The 14,632-nt window shown below is 40.4% G+C and overlaps 1 protein-coding gene across 1 annotated transcript in view; it reads right to left on the bottom strand.

Moving 5' to 3' along the window:
- Positions 1-10,760, bottom strand: part of cbfa2t2 (CBFA2/RUNX1 partner transcriptional co-repressor 2) — a 41,871-nt gene extending 31,111 nt beyond the window's left edge. Inside the window, exon 1 of the mRNA XM_030133937.1 lies at positions 10,522-10,760. Coding sequence (XP_029989797.1) covers positions 10,522-10,723 — 202 coding nt within the window. The 5' untranslated portion in view covers positions 10,724-10,760. The remainder of the gene's footprint in view (positions 1-10,521) is intronic.
- Between the last annotated feature and the right edge of the window lie 3,872 nt (positions 10,761-14,632).

Here is a 14,632-nt window from a genome sequence, read left to right as displayed (position 1 = left end):
TCAAATCACTGTGAAATGACAGAAATTTTCATGTAAAAGAAATTATAATAGTAAGGATATGGCTTTGTACTTCCCAGCCACAGTTTCCCACAGAAGCTCCAAAACTTTACTTTGAGGTTTTCTATGTTCATGGTGGCAATCACTTATCAAACTTTCTATTGTCATTCTGTGTGCAAAGTGGCTCGCTTGTTCCCTTCCCATCAGGTTCTAGGTGGCTTACCATGGGATTCATTATAACGTTTGGAATGAACTGACTTCTGAAAACTAGAGAAGACGTTGCCTCATCATAACTTACATTCACACTTACAGTTGCACTTGAAAAACGGCAATTGATAGCTATGAGTGAAAAAACACAGCTGAAAATGGCACTGTAAATGATCAGTCGTTCTCTTTTAGTTAATTATCAATATTCCTGCTACTTTTCCCACCAAACCTTATCACTGCAACCCCTCCTTCTCACTAACCATCTTACCAGCAATGCCCCCAACCCCTCCTTCTTTCCTCTTTCCCTCCATCTCATCAGACTCCTGATGTTTGTTAATCTGATGCAGTCAGATTTCCCTGTCTGATCTTGCATGGCCACATTTTCCATGGCATCTTCTATCTAATGGGGACACGTCATTTTCCAGGTCAATTTCTGTCTAGAAGACCATTTACTACTAGAAAAAACACAGTTAGAAATCAAATAAAATGTTTCTCTGTAGTAATTGAGGGTACAGTCAGGCTATTTTCTCTCAGGCTCCGATAAATGATAGGTTACATGAACATATAACAGATATTGTACAGTTACGTTTTACTGTATGTGTTGCTTCTGGACATAATGGAGGGTGGGAAGTGGAAGGATGAGGTTACCAGAACATCACCCTGCCACCACACTCATTTTTCTTCAACTTCAATGTGCTTGAATACAAAATAAATATGTGAAAAAAACACTTTAATTTATCGTTCTTCCTCCACTTTTAGTTAAATGGTAGTTGGCAAACCACAAAATAGTTCTGGTTTGCAGTGTGGCTGAAGGGATAAACTGTTTCACAAATATGCCCAATTACATCCTCTTCTCTCCCAAAATGTTCTAATTCTGTGCCCCCTTTTTTAGATCTTAACTTATGCACTGCATGGTACATTTTGATGTATACCTCAAAAAATATATGGAGGTATTATCCATTGCATATTTAAAGTTTCACTGATTCAGAGTTTCTTTCTTTTGAAGAACTAGAATTCTGCGCTCAGGGAAAACAGCATACACAAACAGTGCTGGGACTGTTCTTTAATGGAAAATTCAGTAGTACGTCCATAATAAACACCTTATAGAAATGTCTTTGCACAATTAAGCCCGACAGAAGATGCATTGTATATCCTACATAATCGAACATATTTGTTCTGCATTATCACCGTAGCAGTTGCAGACATTACTCTCTGTGTCACTGTGTGGCTAAAGGTATGAGGTAAAATCCTGAACCACAATGCGAATCACAATTCCATCACCTCTGAAGTTTCCTCAGGAAGTTAGGTTGCATGTGATGGCTCTTTGTTGTTGTTATTAGACTAGAAAGTCTGCATTTTAGCACATTGGATCAACATTATCTGAATATTTTGCCAATAGATAGATGATGCAAACAGTCAAGATTCCTATACATACAAACATCTGTGACAGCTGCACTGTTTATTATCTCCACTGTGGCCTAATTTGTCCCAATGTTTTTTGTTCTTTTTTTTTTTTTTTTAGAATGAATCAAAAACATTAATACACTTCAATGTAACTAATGAAATTGAAAATCTGAGTCACAGCATGTCAGAATTTAGAAGTTGGACCACCAGCTGATGCTCTTCACAATGGTGATTGTTCACTGTTATTTGTTCAGTCATTATTTATTCAGCAGCAAAAAAATGTTACACAAACTCTGAAAGATAAAGCAGACTAAAACTGAACACTTCAGTGTGTCACAGCTGTTGGAGTGTTGCTAAAGATGGACTGAGATAAACTCATTAGCCAAAAATCATTAATAGTATGAACCCATGGTGCAATGCTTTCTGTAATATACAAAAATTACACTGGTAAATGAGTCATTTAAAATGATTAGCTGAGTAGAAAAGATTTACAGCCATGTTATTTATTTTAAATACCACAATCTGTATGATCTGTGGTAAATTGGTAAATGGTAAATTAAGACGAATCCCAATCTAAGATCTTGAGTTCAACTAGCCCTAAATCACCCATTGTGTGGTTCATGTGTATAAATATAGTATAAACAGTACAACAATATCTGACACTGTTGAAGGGTTAATCAAGCAGAAAAAACAGACACTAGTTCATGGATTGGTGCATCCTGGGTGATCATTTCAACAGCTCATGTTGGTTAATGCTGGATTTCTTTGGCTTTTTTTCAGTAAAATCACAATAAATGTGGCCCCTGTGTAAATGTACATGACTATCTAATTGCATGTTTGTATGACATATGATGGGCTTTGGATGGGCCCATTTCATTGTGATGTCACTTTACATTAGGAATTGGAGTTGGGCGAATCAGTATCTTAAATTGTGTTCTTTTTTAAATTGTCCTATTATTTACTTTTTAAAGGTACTGTACAGATTACATTTGAATAAATACCTAACAGTACTGTACAATCTTCTGCTCAGTTAATGTACATTTTTAGTGGCCTGACTACCTGTGGATGTCTTAATGTTACTTAGCTAGTAAGTTTATTTGAGTACATTTATATGGATTCTTCATTGCCTGTTGACAATAAATTGTTCAGTTTTAGTTCACGTTCACCTGTAGAGTTTGTATAACATGTTGTATTTCTGCTGTACAACAACAACCCATTTCAGACAGTGAAGAAGACTGAAGTCAGCCAGCTTCTTAACTCTGACACATAATGCATCTGATTTACAGATGCTTTAAAGTTAGAATAGAATTTTCGTGGTTCCCTGCAAAACTCCAGAAGCACACACAGTTTATGTAATTAATGGATAACACTGCTGTTTCTACAGTTTGGAGGATGTGGACATAGAGTTTGCGTCATCCTGGAACTATGAAAATATTGCAATAGTTTCAGTCCAAAATGCTGCAAAATGTAGAGTTTATATTCAGGCAAGAAGCACACACACCCTAATCCTCCTGAAAACTACAAGAAAACTTAACCTCAGCTACATATGTAGCTAATGTAGACTAAAACTGTGATTGGGATTTCATGGATTGTAATTCTACCTCAGAAGATACAGTACTATACAAAAGTCTTTGGTAACCTTTAACTTAGTTTTTCCACGGTTGGAATGAGCATACATATTTATTTCTCATCCTCACAAACAGGAAATGCACAGTCTTAAAAGATACAAAACATGAACTAAATGTGTTCTAAAGGTTAAAGTCACTACTTAGTGTGACCCCTGACCCCATGACAAGAGGACATTAAAATTTTACTAAACCAACAGACCCAATGTTGACTTTTGCATAGTACTGTACATGACATATAATCTTTCATCCAGATCACCCAGCCCTGTAACACAAATATGATGTGTTGGCGTATTGTCAAGTTACTTAGTCATGTTTTTGGTAGGAATGGCCAAGTAAATGGGGTTTTAAGATGACCAGCATTAGGTTGGACATGGCCTTAGCTCACAACTATATGAATCCCCTCCTGGCTCATTCACAACTCGTCCTGAAAGCATTAAAAACAAATGGGTCTCTGGTCAAGGGGGGGGTCCCCATGGTGCTCTCACACAAAACGACCACTGACTGGTACTTTACCCCCTCCTGACACCCCACCAGCCCAAACATGCCTCTCCCTTTCCCTCTTTCCCCACAGTCCGCTGCCCCGCCCGTCTCCCCCCCCTGTCCTTCCATTCCATGACTATTGTGTCCTTCTTTTCAGGCATCCTCATATCACCCATAACAAATGGGTCCCGTATTTTCCTCTCTCCTACTTCTCCTCCCCCTCTTCTTTCTGTTATTTTCTCCCTCTCTCATACTCTCTCCCTCTCTTTCTCTCCTTCACTCGGTGCCGATGAAAGGCAGGCATTGAGCCGGCAGTGGCATTCCAAAACCTCAGGCCTCGGCTCCAGTGTGTCTGGCTATTCAACACTGCTGGGAGCCATTAGTTTAAGTAAGGCCTGACCCGCCTACTCACCCACGGAAAACCCTCAGATCTCCTATTACACTCGACACACAGAGGGGGAGACACACGGCTGCTCCTCGGGTGTGTGTGTGAATGTAAATATGAGGCAGAGGCGAAATAAAGACAAGTAAATCGAAGAGGTGCAGATATGAAGGAAGCCAAGAAGTGAGTTTGTATGGATGAGTGTGAGGAGAAGGAAAAGGGGAAAAGGGAAAGTGACAGAGGAGGAAAATGTTGGTGTGTTGGTATAAGAGTGTGGCTGCATGTGTGCTTCAAATTTATGAGTCACACGCTCACTTGGCTGCATCTTCCTAAAGTTTCCACAGAGGGAGGCCAAGTGCATAGCCAGACGCCAAAGCCTTCTCACCAATAACTCTCCTTAAATGATATTCAACAACCGCTCTCCAAGTCTCTCCAACCGCTCTCTTGTTTAACTTAAGTACCAGATATGCCGTCAGGGATAGCTATCTACGCCGCTCACAGTTAAGTCCTTAAATGCAGCAATTTGCTAATTGGAAAATGACACTGCAGATCAGAACCTTGCTCCGAGTTGCCAGCCTCACCCAATTGTCGGCACATAAACATGAATAATTCTCATAAACAACTCCATGTTTGGGAGAACTCGTGTGTTAAAAGAGTGTGTGAGAGTGTGAGCTCGCTAAGACGTGAACAAGCCCACACACAGACGTAACACATACACTGAGTAACGACTTTATACAATAGACAGAGACGTCATCCCAACAGTCTACCTTTTTCTGCAACTGTGCTGTGTTTTGTTCACACCTGGACTGTTCAAATTTACCACCTGTTTTAACAGAAAAACCTCCATTAATCCAATAGAACTTTCCTCGATTTTATTAATTAAATATTTATTGGCTAGCAATAAGAACTTGCAAAAAATATTTGGAAAACAAACCAAAACCTCGTTAGAGGGGTGTTCCAGTTGTCATGAAGCCCATGTACATCAATGGGGCTTAATGATTCATTTTGAGTGTCAGAACAATGAATCCAAGCAACAGAGGTGGAAAATAGTCAAAATTTAGCAATGCGCTATTCTGCAGTCAGACCGAACATTTAGCTAATCCCTTCCAGATGATATTATATTTTAGGTTTTATTAGTGGGAGCAATAAAGTAAGCACTAAAAAGTAACAAAGGCACACAATACCAATAATATAATTTTTGGTTTTCAACATAGTCACACTAAGAAGATGTCTAAAGTCATATCAACTTGTCAAAGCCATCATATTATGTCACCAGATCTACACATTCAGACACACCAGTGATGAGGAACCCACCTACAGTACGACATAAATATACTGCTACTTTATAGCTGCATCTGTACATCATTGCCTGATGTGTATGTGTATGTGTGTCAGTATGTGTGTGTGTGTGTGTGTGTGTGTATATACAAGGCTCCCTGCTACCAGCCGTTGAATCTATATAAACCTTCAATGTCTCTTCCCCTCTCCCCGAGGCCGTAGGAGCAGCTGTGTTGTTCTCTTCCCTGGCGATGGCCACACCTGTGATCTGCAGGTGGTTCATCTGGCAGCAGAGCCGAGAACACCTGGCCAGGCAGAGATAGAGCCTCCAGGCTTTGCTCTGTGTGTGTGTGTTTGTGTGTGCATGTAATAGTTTTTGGGATTTCTGAAGAGCTCAATTAAAGCTGAGGGAAGATAACGGCTGGCTTTGCCCCCCCACCCACTCCCCCTCCGCACACACACACACACACACACACACACACACACACACACACACACACACACAGACATGTGTTGGCATTTCCCAAGGTTAAGCCTCAGGGATGTTTGGACTTGTCAGTGTTGCAATGCAATCCTCCTCGTGTGAGTGTATGCATAATGGAAAAGAGGTATTTTTAAAGGTTTTATTTGCTATGGTTGTATTTATTTCAAGACATAACAAATGAAACCAAATTTCACTCTTTATTCCCTGCTGTTTTGGCTCAGCTTTGTGGACCAAATCTTACAACTATGTCCTAATCAAACATCAGGGGACTGTGGCAGCACCTGCTTTGTTGTTTTGCAGATCCACAAGGGGTATGACATCTTGCCATAGTACTCTGCTAGGACAAACAAGCAAAGACAACAAACAGAGACACCAGCTGAGGACAAGGCACATAAACAACAGAACAATTTCCACCCTAGAAGCAAGAGCAGACGACAGTGTGCATTTGTGTGTATGCGTTGATTTCTTTTTTTTTTTTTGAGCTACAGAGCAGGTCCTGTTCACTGACAACAGGACGCCCAGCAGGAGTGAAATCAGAGAAGGGACAGATGAGGTGAACTTGACAAAAGTCATAAAACTCACAACAGACATGTGGGGAGAGGAGCTCCAAAGTGATGCTGGCTTAGGCTGAGATTCTCTGTCACATTCACTGGTTGTGTGCTTTCTGAAAACTGATAAAGTCACACCAATCCAAGGCCACAAAGGGCAGGATGTAAAGCAATGATTATTTGGGTCAGAGATGGTTTGTTTTAGTGCTTACCATTGAAAGTTACGTAAGATGTTTTGCCCTTGACACTGACATTTTAACTGACTTTTAACATTTTAACACATCTGTTTCAACATTATGAGACGAATTACATTAGGTTCAGCATTCCAAGAAACAGATAAAAAGTTCCTGAACATATCCTCCGCAGAGGTTCCACCTGTATTGCCGATATCTTATCAAAGCATGACATGAGACTTCTAACAGTAATATACTGCAGAATGTCAGCTTTCTTTTGTCATTGACACACCAGCTGCAATTCGACTCTGCGTGGTGGCCGAGCCAAGCCAAAGGTAAAAGGGATAAGGAAACTGGGTAGAACAGGGGCAGGCAGACTGGGAGGGAACAGAGGGAGAGAAGAAGAGGGGTAACAAAGAGGGAATGGATGGACGGAGGCCGAACGTGAGTCAGAAACAGGAGATGAGAAAGAAGCAGCGGAGAAACCCTGGAAAGCATGGAGAAAAGGGGGAACCAATGCTAACTCCTCTTTGTCTGAGAGGGAAAAAATGGTGTTGGGGAGTGACAGGCATAAGGAGTGGGAACAAACAGGAACATTAAAAAAAAAAAAGCATAATATGGTGATACGTTTCTTTCACTTGTTTTTTCTTTTTTTTTTTTGCCTGACCACTCAGATGCACTCTGAAGTAACGGGGCCCTTTTGTTCCCAGTCAGTGTTCTCCCACTTAAAGTAGAGGAGCGTATAAATGCCTGTGCACAGTCGTGGGCCTTGCATCCCGCCATCCCCATAAAGGATCAATGTTTTTTGTCCATGATGATTTAAATAAAACACTTTAAACAGCAGAATGCACAATGGAGGCTTTAATCCCTCTTTGTTGAGTGTTTCAAAAGCCATATGACAAATATGCAAAACTACTCTGAAACGCTGCGAGACGCCTTTTGGAGTAGTCAAATGTGTCAGAGCAATGTTTATGCTCCCGACTGATACCTGAATGCAGAGGCTATGGAGGTGGCTCCCAGGATAACCAAATGATATTGTTAACAACACTAAGGAGTAGAGCTGAGACCTGCAATCAGGAGCAAAAAGCCCCAAACCGGGTCATGTTTCAAAGGTAAAAAAGCGATGTTTTGTCAGGGCTAGGTGAGCATGGACACTCTAATAGCCTTCGTCTCCTGTACGGCTGGTATTTCTAAGGATTGTTATTGGCGGGTGGTTCTCAGTGCAGGATCACATCTGGATCCTATCCTCGCAGCCGCTCCATGCAGTGCCGCACAGCAACAAGAAACAGCTGTGCAAAACTGGCTTCAATTAGCCTCACATTCTCTCTGACAGTTAATCCCTTTCTACTCTCCTTCTCTCACTGTTTTCTTTTTTTTTCTCCTTTAACTGTTCGGTCACTACTCTCTTTTTTAAAGCTTTTCTTCAGGTTGCCACACTGTCTGAAGTAATTGACTGGGGAGCTCAGTGTGCTGAATTAGAACCAGACTACAGGACAGAGAGCTCAGAGGTCTCACGAAACACAAGACATGACAAGGCATCTGTTTGAAGAGACTGATGATGCTGTTTGCAGTGGTTTGGGATTCAACACAAAGGGAACTTGATAACAGGCTGCAGAGATGAGTTATTTTCATTTCCTTTCACTGAGTAGTAAATGTCTGATTACAATTAGGATCTGTTTAAATCTTTGACTACAATTTTCACTGCATGTGAAACGTTTGTTCCCAGCCTTGGACAAGTGACGCAAGCAATTAAAGTTGGTTCAATTATAATTTCGTCACACTTCATTACTCAGCCAGAAGACACCGGATTCTTTGTGTTAATTCTCACATGTGAAGCTCTGGACAACAAAGTGACCCCATAAATTTAGTATTTAAACATCTCCTTTCCCACTAAAACCACACTTAGCAAACACTTAAGCGTGATCCAGCAGTGCAGCACAGTGAATAAAATGTCGTCGCTCATGAGCCATTAATCAAACTTGGCTTGGCTTGAACCAGTTCAATTGCGCACCATCTTGACTCAGCTAAACAGCACCGGGGAATCCAGCACAGATTGATCCTGTGATAGGAAATGGGAGCCAGATTTGAGGTAAAGGAGCCGATCTGATGGGCCTGATGAGCAAATCTGGAAGGTTCTGCAGTCATTGTAGCCCTGGGGCCCGAGTAAAACACTAACAGGTGGTGGTGCTGGTGGAAAAGACCCACGCAGAGACCAGAGGGAGTGAGAAGGATACTGGGCTCACAGCCTGATACACACAAACACACGCCCAAGCATGCACATTTTGCAAAAACACTGCCAACTATATGTATGACACATAGTGAGACACAGAAACAAACAGTTGTAGCACAAAAAGACAAAAACACAGGAGCCCATGCAAATAATGCACATGTTCAGACTGTATCTGCAGTTATACAGCACTCACATACAAGCACTTTTCAGAGACACATGTGAATGCAGCCTGAGGAAATGCTGAAATGCACAGGACTGACTCAGAAAAGACACAGGCACTTCTCTTTACCTCCAGCACCAGCAGCACAAGCAAATTCTCCCACATGGCAAAACACAAAGGGCTCACGTCTGGCAACACTAACAGTCCGCTCAAGCCAAAACCAATTAGGTCTCTAATGCAAACCTGCAGGGCCCCTTTGTCGTTTATTTCCCCTTTTAATGTCAGAGGATTGGAATCTGACTCTATAACCCACCCCAAAGAAAGAAGGAAAAAGGCAAAGGGGAAAATTATCGGGGGTTCCAAATTATGCACATGTTTCTGAGTAGAGCTAACTGAATCAAGGCAGAATGGAGATGATTGACTAGTGTGCACGATGTTGAGCCTACAAGCTCTTTAACACATTTTCTCCCAGTGTACACACTGCATCCCTGGTTCCCACATGGGTCTTTTTTGCTTTCTGCAAAGAATCAGTGTAATGAAACAAAACAATAATTATATTAAAACAAAAGAAAACCCCTTTCTGTGTGTGAACCATATTTTCCTAAACAAATACAGCTATAAAAACTCAGTTTCCTTTCTTGTTTATAGTTTCATATTACAGTGTGCACTCTGCTGCACCCTAGTGGAAACTGTAACACTTTATCTTCCTCCTCATCATCATCATCACCATCAGCATACATGACTGTTACTCTGTGCATAAAAAGAATAGCAGTTGTCCTCATGGGAGTTCCAGAGACGCATGGGACCCTAGTCATGCTCTCAGGCCCTTCTGACCCCATTTGTATTACCTACTGTACGATTGACCCCTGATATTTAACAGGCAGAAACGGCAGGCAAAGAGGGGAAAAACCTCCTCCTGGCATATAGCGGCAGCAGCACCAGGGTGGTTTTACACCGCCTGGTGTTTTTGTCTTGAAAAGCTGTAAACTCCAGATGGTGGAAGGAGGGAAAAAAAACTTTGCCTGGTGGATTAAGGGCTCCAAATCCTCAGCAGAAAAGACACAGACCAAAAGCTGCTATTCAATCAAATTGGAGCATAATAGCTGTCTTGTGGGGGCTATATCAAGGATAATGCATCCAATAGAGTATGTGTTATGCATAGTTTATCCACACTTTAATGGATCCTAATGAGCATAAGAACTCAACACACAAAGGGATGACTAAGTTTTTGTTTGGTCATTAAAATGACTTGATATGATCTGAAGTAACACATTTAAATGTCAATTGTTGGGATTTAGCCTCTTCTGTGGAAGAAGAATCTGAAAATAATGGCGCGAAGAAGTTTTGTTCTTTTCACAGTCAGATAAATAAAGGAAAATGTCCCTCCTATATTTTCATGAGAGCCTGATTATTGAATTCATGAAGTTAATCATGTTAAGAAGAATGCGAGGACAAGAGGAGACAAAGCATCTCAGAAAACATACCTGTGGAAGAATGAGGCTTTTTGTAAATGATTATACCGTATTTAATGTAATTATAATCGTACTTACAGTTTAAAGCACTCGGCATTCCGACCATGCTCCTTGTATTTGCGTGTTTTCCTTTCTTTGGAGAACAGCTGATTGTGAGGTTCAAGTCCTTAAGTGTTCTGTTGAATAAACACATATAAAAGCAAAAATAAAAAATAAAAAATTGAGATTCTATAGTGAAACAATGCAGTGTCTGCTGGAGATGATCGATGTCCGTCACCATTGGGCATCAGGTATCAGTTCTCTGCTCCACACAGTCTCATATTAGTGTGGGCGGTTCTACTGGTTACAGCAGGGGAACTGTGCATCACTAATGATTAACTCTGTCCAGTAACAGTAGCACCAGCGGAGATCAGCCCTCATAATCCTCACAGCAGACACTTCCACTGCCTTGAGCAAAGTCGTTTATGACCCCGATGTGTTCGTGTATAGATTTTTTGCTTTTTATGGCCTAAATCTATACCCTGAAATGTACAAATTGTCATTGCAGCACGAAGGACATTTAGAGCCTGATGAAATAAAAGCTGGTGGATTGTGTTTATAATGTGTGTGTATGTGTATGTGTATGTGTGTGTGTGTGTGTGTGTATGTGTATGTACTGATAATGCCCTCGGAGTAATGAATTCTGGAGACAAACAGAGACAGAGTTAAATCTTTTGTCCATCATGTTGTTGAGTCTCATGAGTGTAAGTGAGAAACCTCAAACACCAAAGCAGACTCAGCGTTTAACCGTCTAAGACTGAGACCATTAACTGTGGCTTAAATGGTTGTTTTTCCAAAACGTTCAATAATTTATGAACCACTAATCCACAAATGCTTTAAAGTAAAGTGGAGTTCCACAGCTTTGCAGTGATAACTTGCTTTGGAAAGGTAGGAAATTAGGTCAGACAGTAATTTATTTTGAACATCTACATTCAATTTTCTAAATAAGAAAAAAAAATTGCTGGTTTTGTCTGATGTACAAAGTAAAAAAAAAATCATATTTTAACCCTATACTTCATTTTCATGAAAATGGTGATTTAAATGAACTGGATGAAATCAAGGTACTTGTGAATCAGATGATGTCTGACACCTGATTTTGACCACGTTTCCCATGAAATTGGAATAATTTTGTTTTCAGACATATTCCTCTTTATTCCATTTATGCACATCAGTAATCACCTTTAGCCAATTGCAATAATTACATACTGATTCCTAGTTACACATATTCTGTCAAGAATAAATCACATTTCCTTATTTTTTTCATGAGAGGAAGAAAAAAAAATAAAACTAGTACAGGTCAGGTTGAACTAAAATGGTTCTTGGTGTCAGGACTAACCTGGACTCTTTCCAGAGCCTCTCGTGTCATTCTTCTTTACAAGCATAATATTTTGATGCAGGCTAAGAGAGCCATGCACTATACTACCCCTATGACACACACACATACACACTAAACATCGTCATCTCTCCATCCACCCCCCTACAGCCACCCACATATGCCACACGCTCCTGTCCCACCCCCCTTTCCCTCCCTCCCTTCCTTCCCTTCCCTCCAGCCCCCCCATCCTCCACTCCTGCCAGGCTGCCACCTGCTCTCAGCAGCATGCTGCACAGCTGCTCTGCTACAATAACAAATTAAGGTCCACCATGGCAGGCACGACTATTACCTACTGCTCCTGTTATACTAGAGCAAAAGACACATCAGCCACTACCTCTGTGTGTATGTGGGGGGGCACACGTTTCTCCTTATGTGTAAAGCCAGGGGCCAAGGGCCACTAATTGTTCTGATGTGGAGCAGAGGACCCCAGAAGCTAAGAGTCACCACTTGCTGTGTAAAGAGCATGACACCAACCACGACTGTGTTGTTTCATGGCCAAAAGGAAAAAGAAAAGATACAGACATCATAAAAACTCCAATAGTCAGGTCTGTCTTTAAGTCATTCATCCTTAATTTAAGAAAATCTTTATAGATATTTATGCTCATAGCTTTATTGGATCAGGAATGAAAGTAATAGGAAGAAATGGAGTAGATAAAAAAATTAGCTTGTGCAACATTTAGTAGTTACGTATGGGGTACAGGGTAGGTCCACACATAAACCACCCACATGGTCTACAGCAGGTGCACTCACTAAATGGAAAGAAACAAATGAGAGGAAACAAAATGAAGACATAGAAATTGAAATGGCAGTTTTGTCTTTCAAAAGAGATGCTTTTTCTAAAAACAGGGTCCAAAATGAATTACGGACTTCTCTGTCTGTGTCACCAGGTGATTAAAAAAGACAAAATGCTGTGATATTTGCATCATGACCTGGATAAATACCCATATTTTGCATAATGATATTTAACTGCAGTGTCCTATTCATCCGAATGTCAACAAATGTTTTTGACTTTCTTACACATTTCCTACAAACTGTTTAATGCCAAATATCAAGTTTGTGTGTTCAGACTGGTTTTATTTGTGGACAGAGTGGAAGACACTCTTTTCACCATCTCAGCCCTGCCAGTACATGGTGCATTTATGTACTGGCTTAGTAACATTGCTGGTCAATGATAGAGGCGATTACTGGTGTTATCTTGTTGCCTGCGATTGACTTTCCATCTCATTCCATTTGGATTAGGCAACAGAACACATTTATTCAACATTAGTGTTGTCTGTAAAAAATGTAATGTCAATTCATCATTATAAGTGTGAAACCCAGGGACACACCAGAATTGTCTTTTTGGTCTCAACATGATAATATTTATTTTCTTGAGGATAATCAAGTCAAATTTGATTCCAACATTAAAGTACATTTCATTTATCTACTGAATACTGGGCTTACACAGTGTTTTGGTGACAAAAATTAAGTATCATATGTGACTGAAAGAAGTTTCATTTTGGTATAAGATGCAACAGAAGACAGCTGTGGAGGTGGAGGAAATGAAGATACAAGTAGACACTATTCAATCCTGAGTGGTATAAGCAAAAAAGAATAACTATGTAATACTGTAGTAAAATAGGTTATTTGGTTGTGTGAGTTAAATTACTTATATGATAAGATGTTTTATAGAATATGTGACTTTTTAATTACTTTTGGACATGTATCAACTGTCCCAAATCTCCCTTTTAGCAGCTCCTGTCTCCTGTCTTATAAGTGATTTCTGTATCCCAGCATGATCATTTATTATGTCACCATGTAAATCCATCATTCAGTGTAATCTAACGTATTCAGTGACTGACCCCTACCATCAGTCAAAGCAGACTAAACCTTTGATGGTGACAACAATGTCCTATCTAACTCATCTTGTCAACCAGCTATGTGACAGGTTAACAAAGAGATGACTAGTCAGTTAGCAGGAGGCTGGAGTCACAGAAGAAGCCAGCTTAGATAGTGGTGGGATTTGCTGTGGCCATTATGGTGTCTCATTGTGACAGCTGGCCATTGCCCCCCCGCCCCTTTCAAAGCCTTTCAGCATCTTTGTCACAGGCCTCTTTAATCACATCAGTAGGACTGTTACACAGCAAATCAGCCAACCTGACCCACTGATTGACTCAGTGACAGTGTTAACATATAGCCTACTGCGCTGTAACCACACTCACAGGCAGATCAATAAATAAAAAAATAGGACCAATGGCCCTGTAGCTTACCGGCCAAATTAAAAGCTTTGGGAAATGTATCCAGATGCCATTTATTATCACCCAGTTATGTGTATTTATTATATTACAGAAATAGCCCATGTTTTGGTCATATTCCAATCAGATCTGTAAAAAATCCAAATTCCAACTTGATATCATTGATACTTACTGATTTATTGGATCAGTCCACTTCCTATTGGTTATAATGGGAAAATTTGTCAAAGTCGCACCAAATCCAGAATCAGATCCGGATGGAAGTAATTTCAATACCTTGTGTTGCCATCATCATAAAGAAGCTGTATACCAAATTTGAAGTCAATCAGAACTGTAGTTTCGGAGAAGAAGACGATTGAAATGTTTTCCCTATAAGAGCCCATGTTAAATTTTCCATAAGTTCCCGGATCCAGAAGAAGATCCTGATCAGCATGTGGCCATTATGTTTTGGTCATCTCCCCATCAGGGCTGGACTGTAGAAATTTACACTTCATATCATTTATATTTACTGAGTTATTGCATCGATCCTCTTCCTATCTCTTGT

The sequence above is a fragment of the Sphaeramia orbicularis genome, chromosome 5 (assembly GCF_902148855.1).
Source record: "Sphaeramia orbicularis chromosome 5, fSphaOr1.1, whole genome shotgun sequence".
Taxonomy (NCBI): Eukaryota; Metazoa; Chordata; class Actinopteri; order Kurtiformes; family Apogonidae; genus Sphaeramia; species Sphaeramia orbicularis.
Note: the sequence above shows the minus strand (reverse complement) of the source record. Positions and strands in the feature narration are given on the sequence as shown.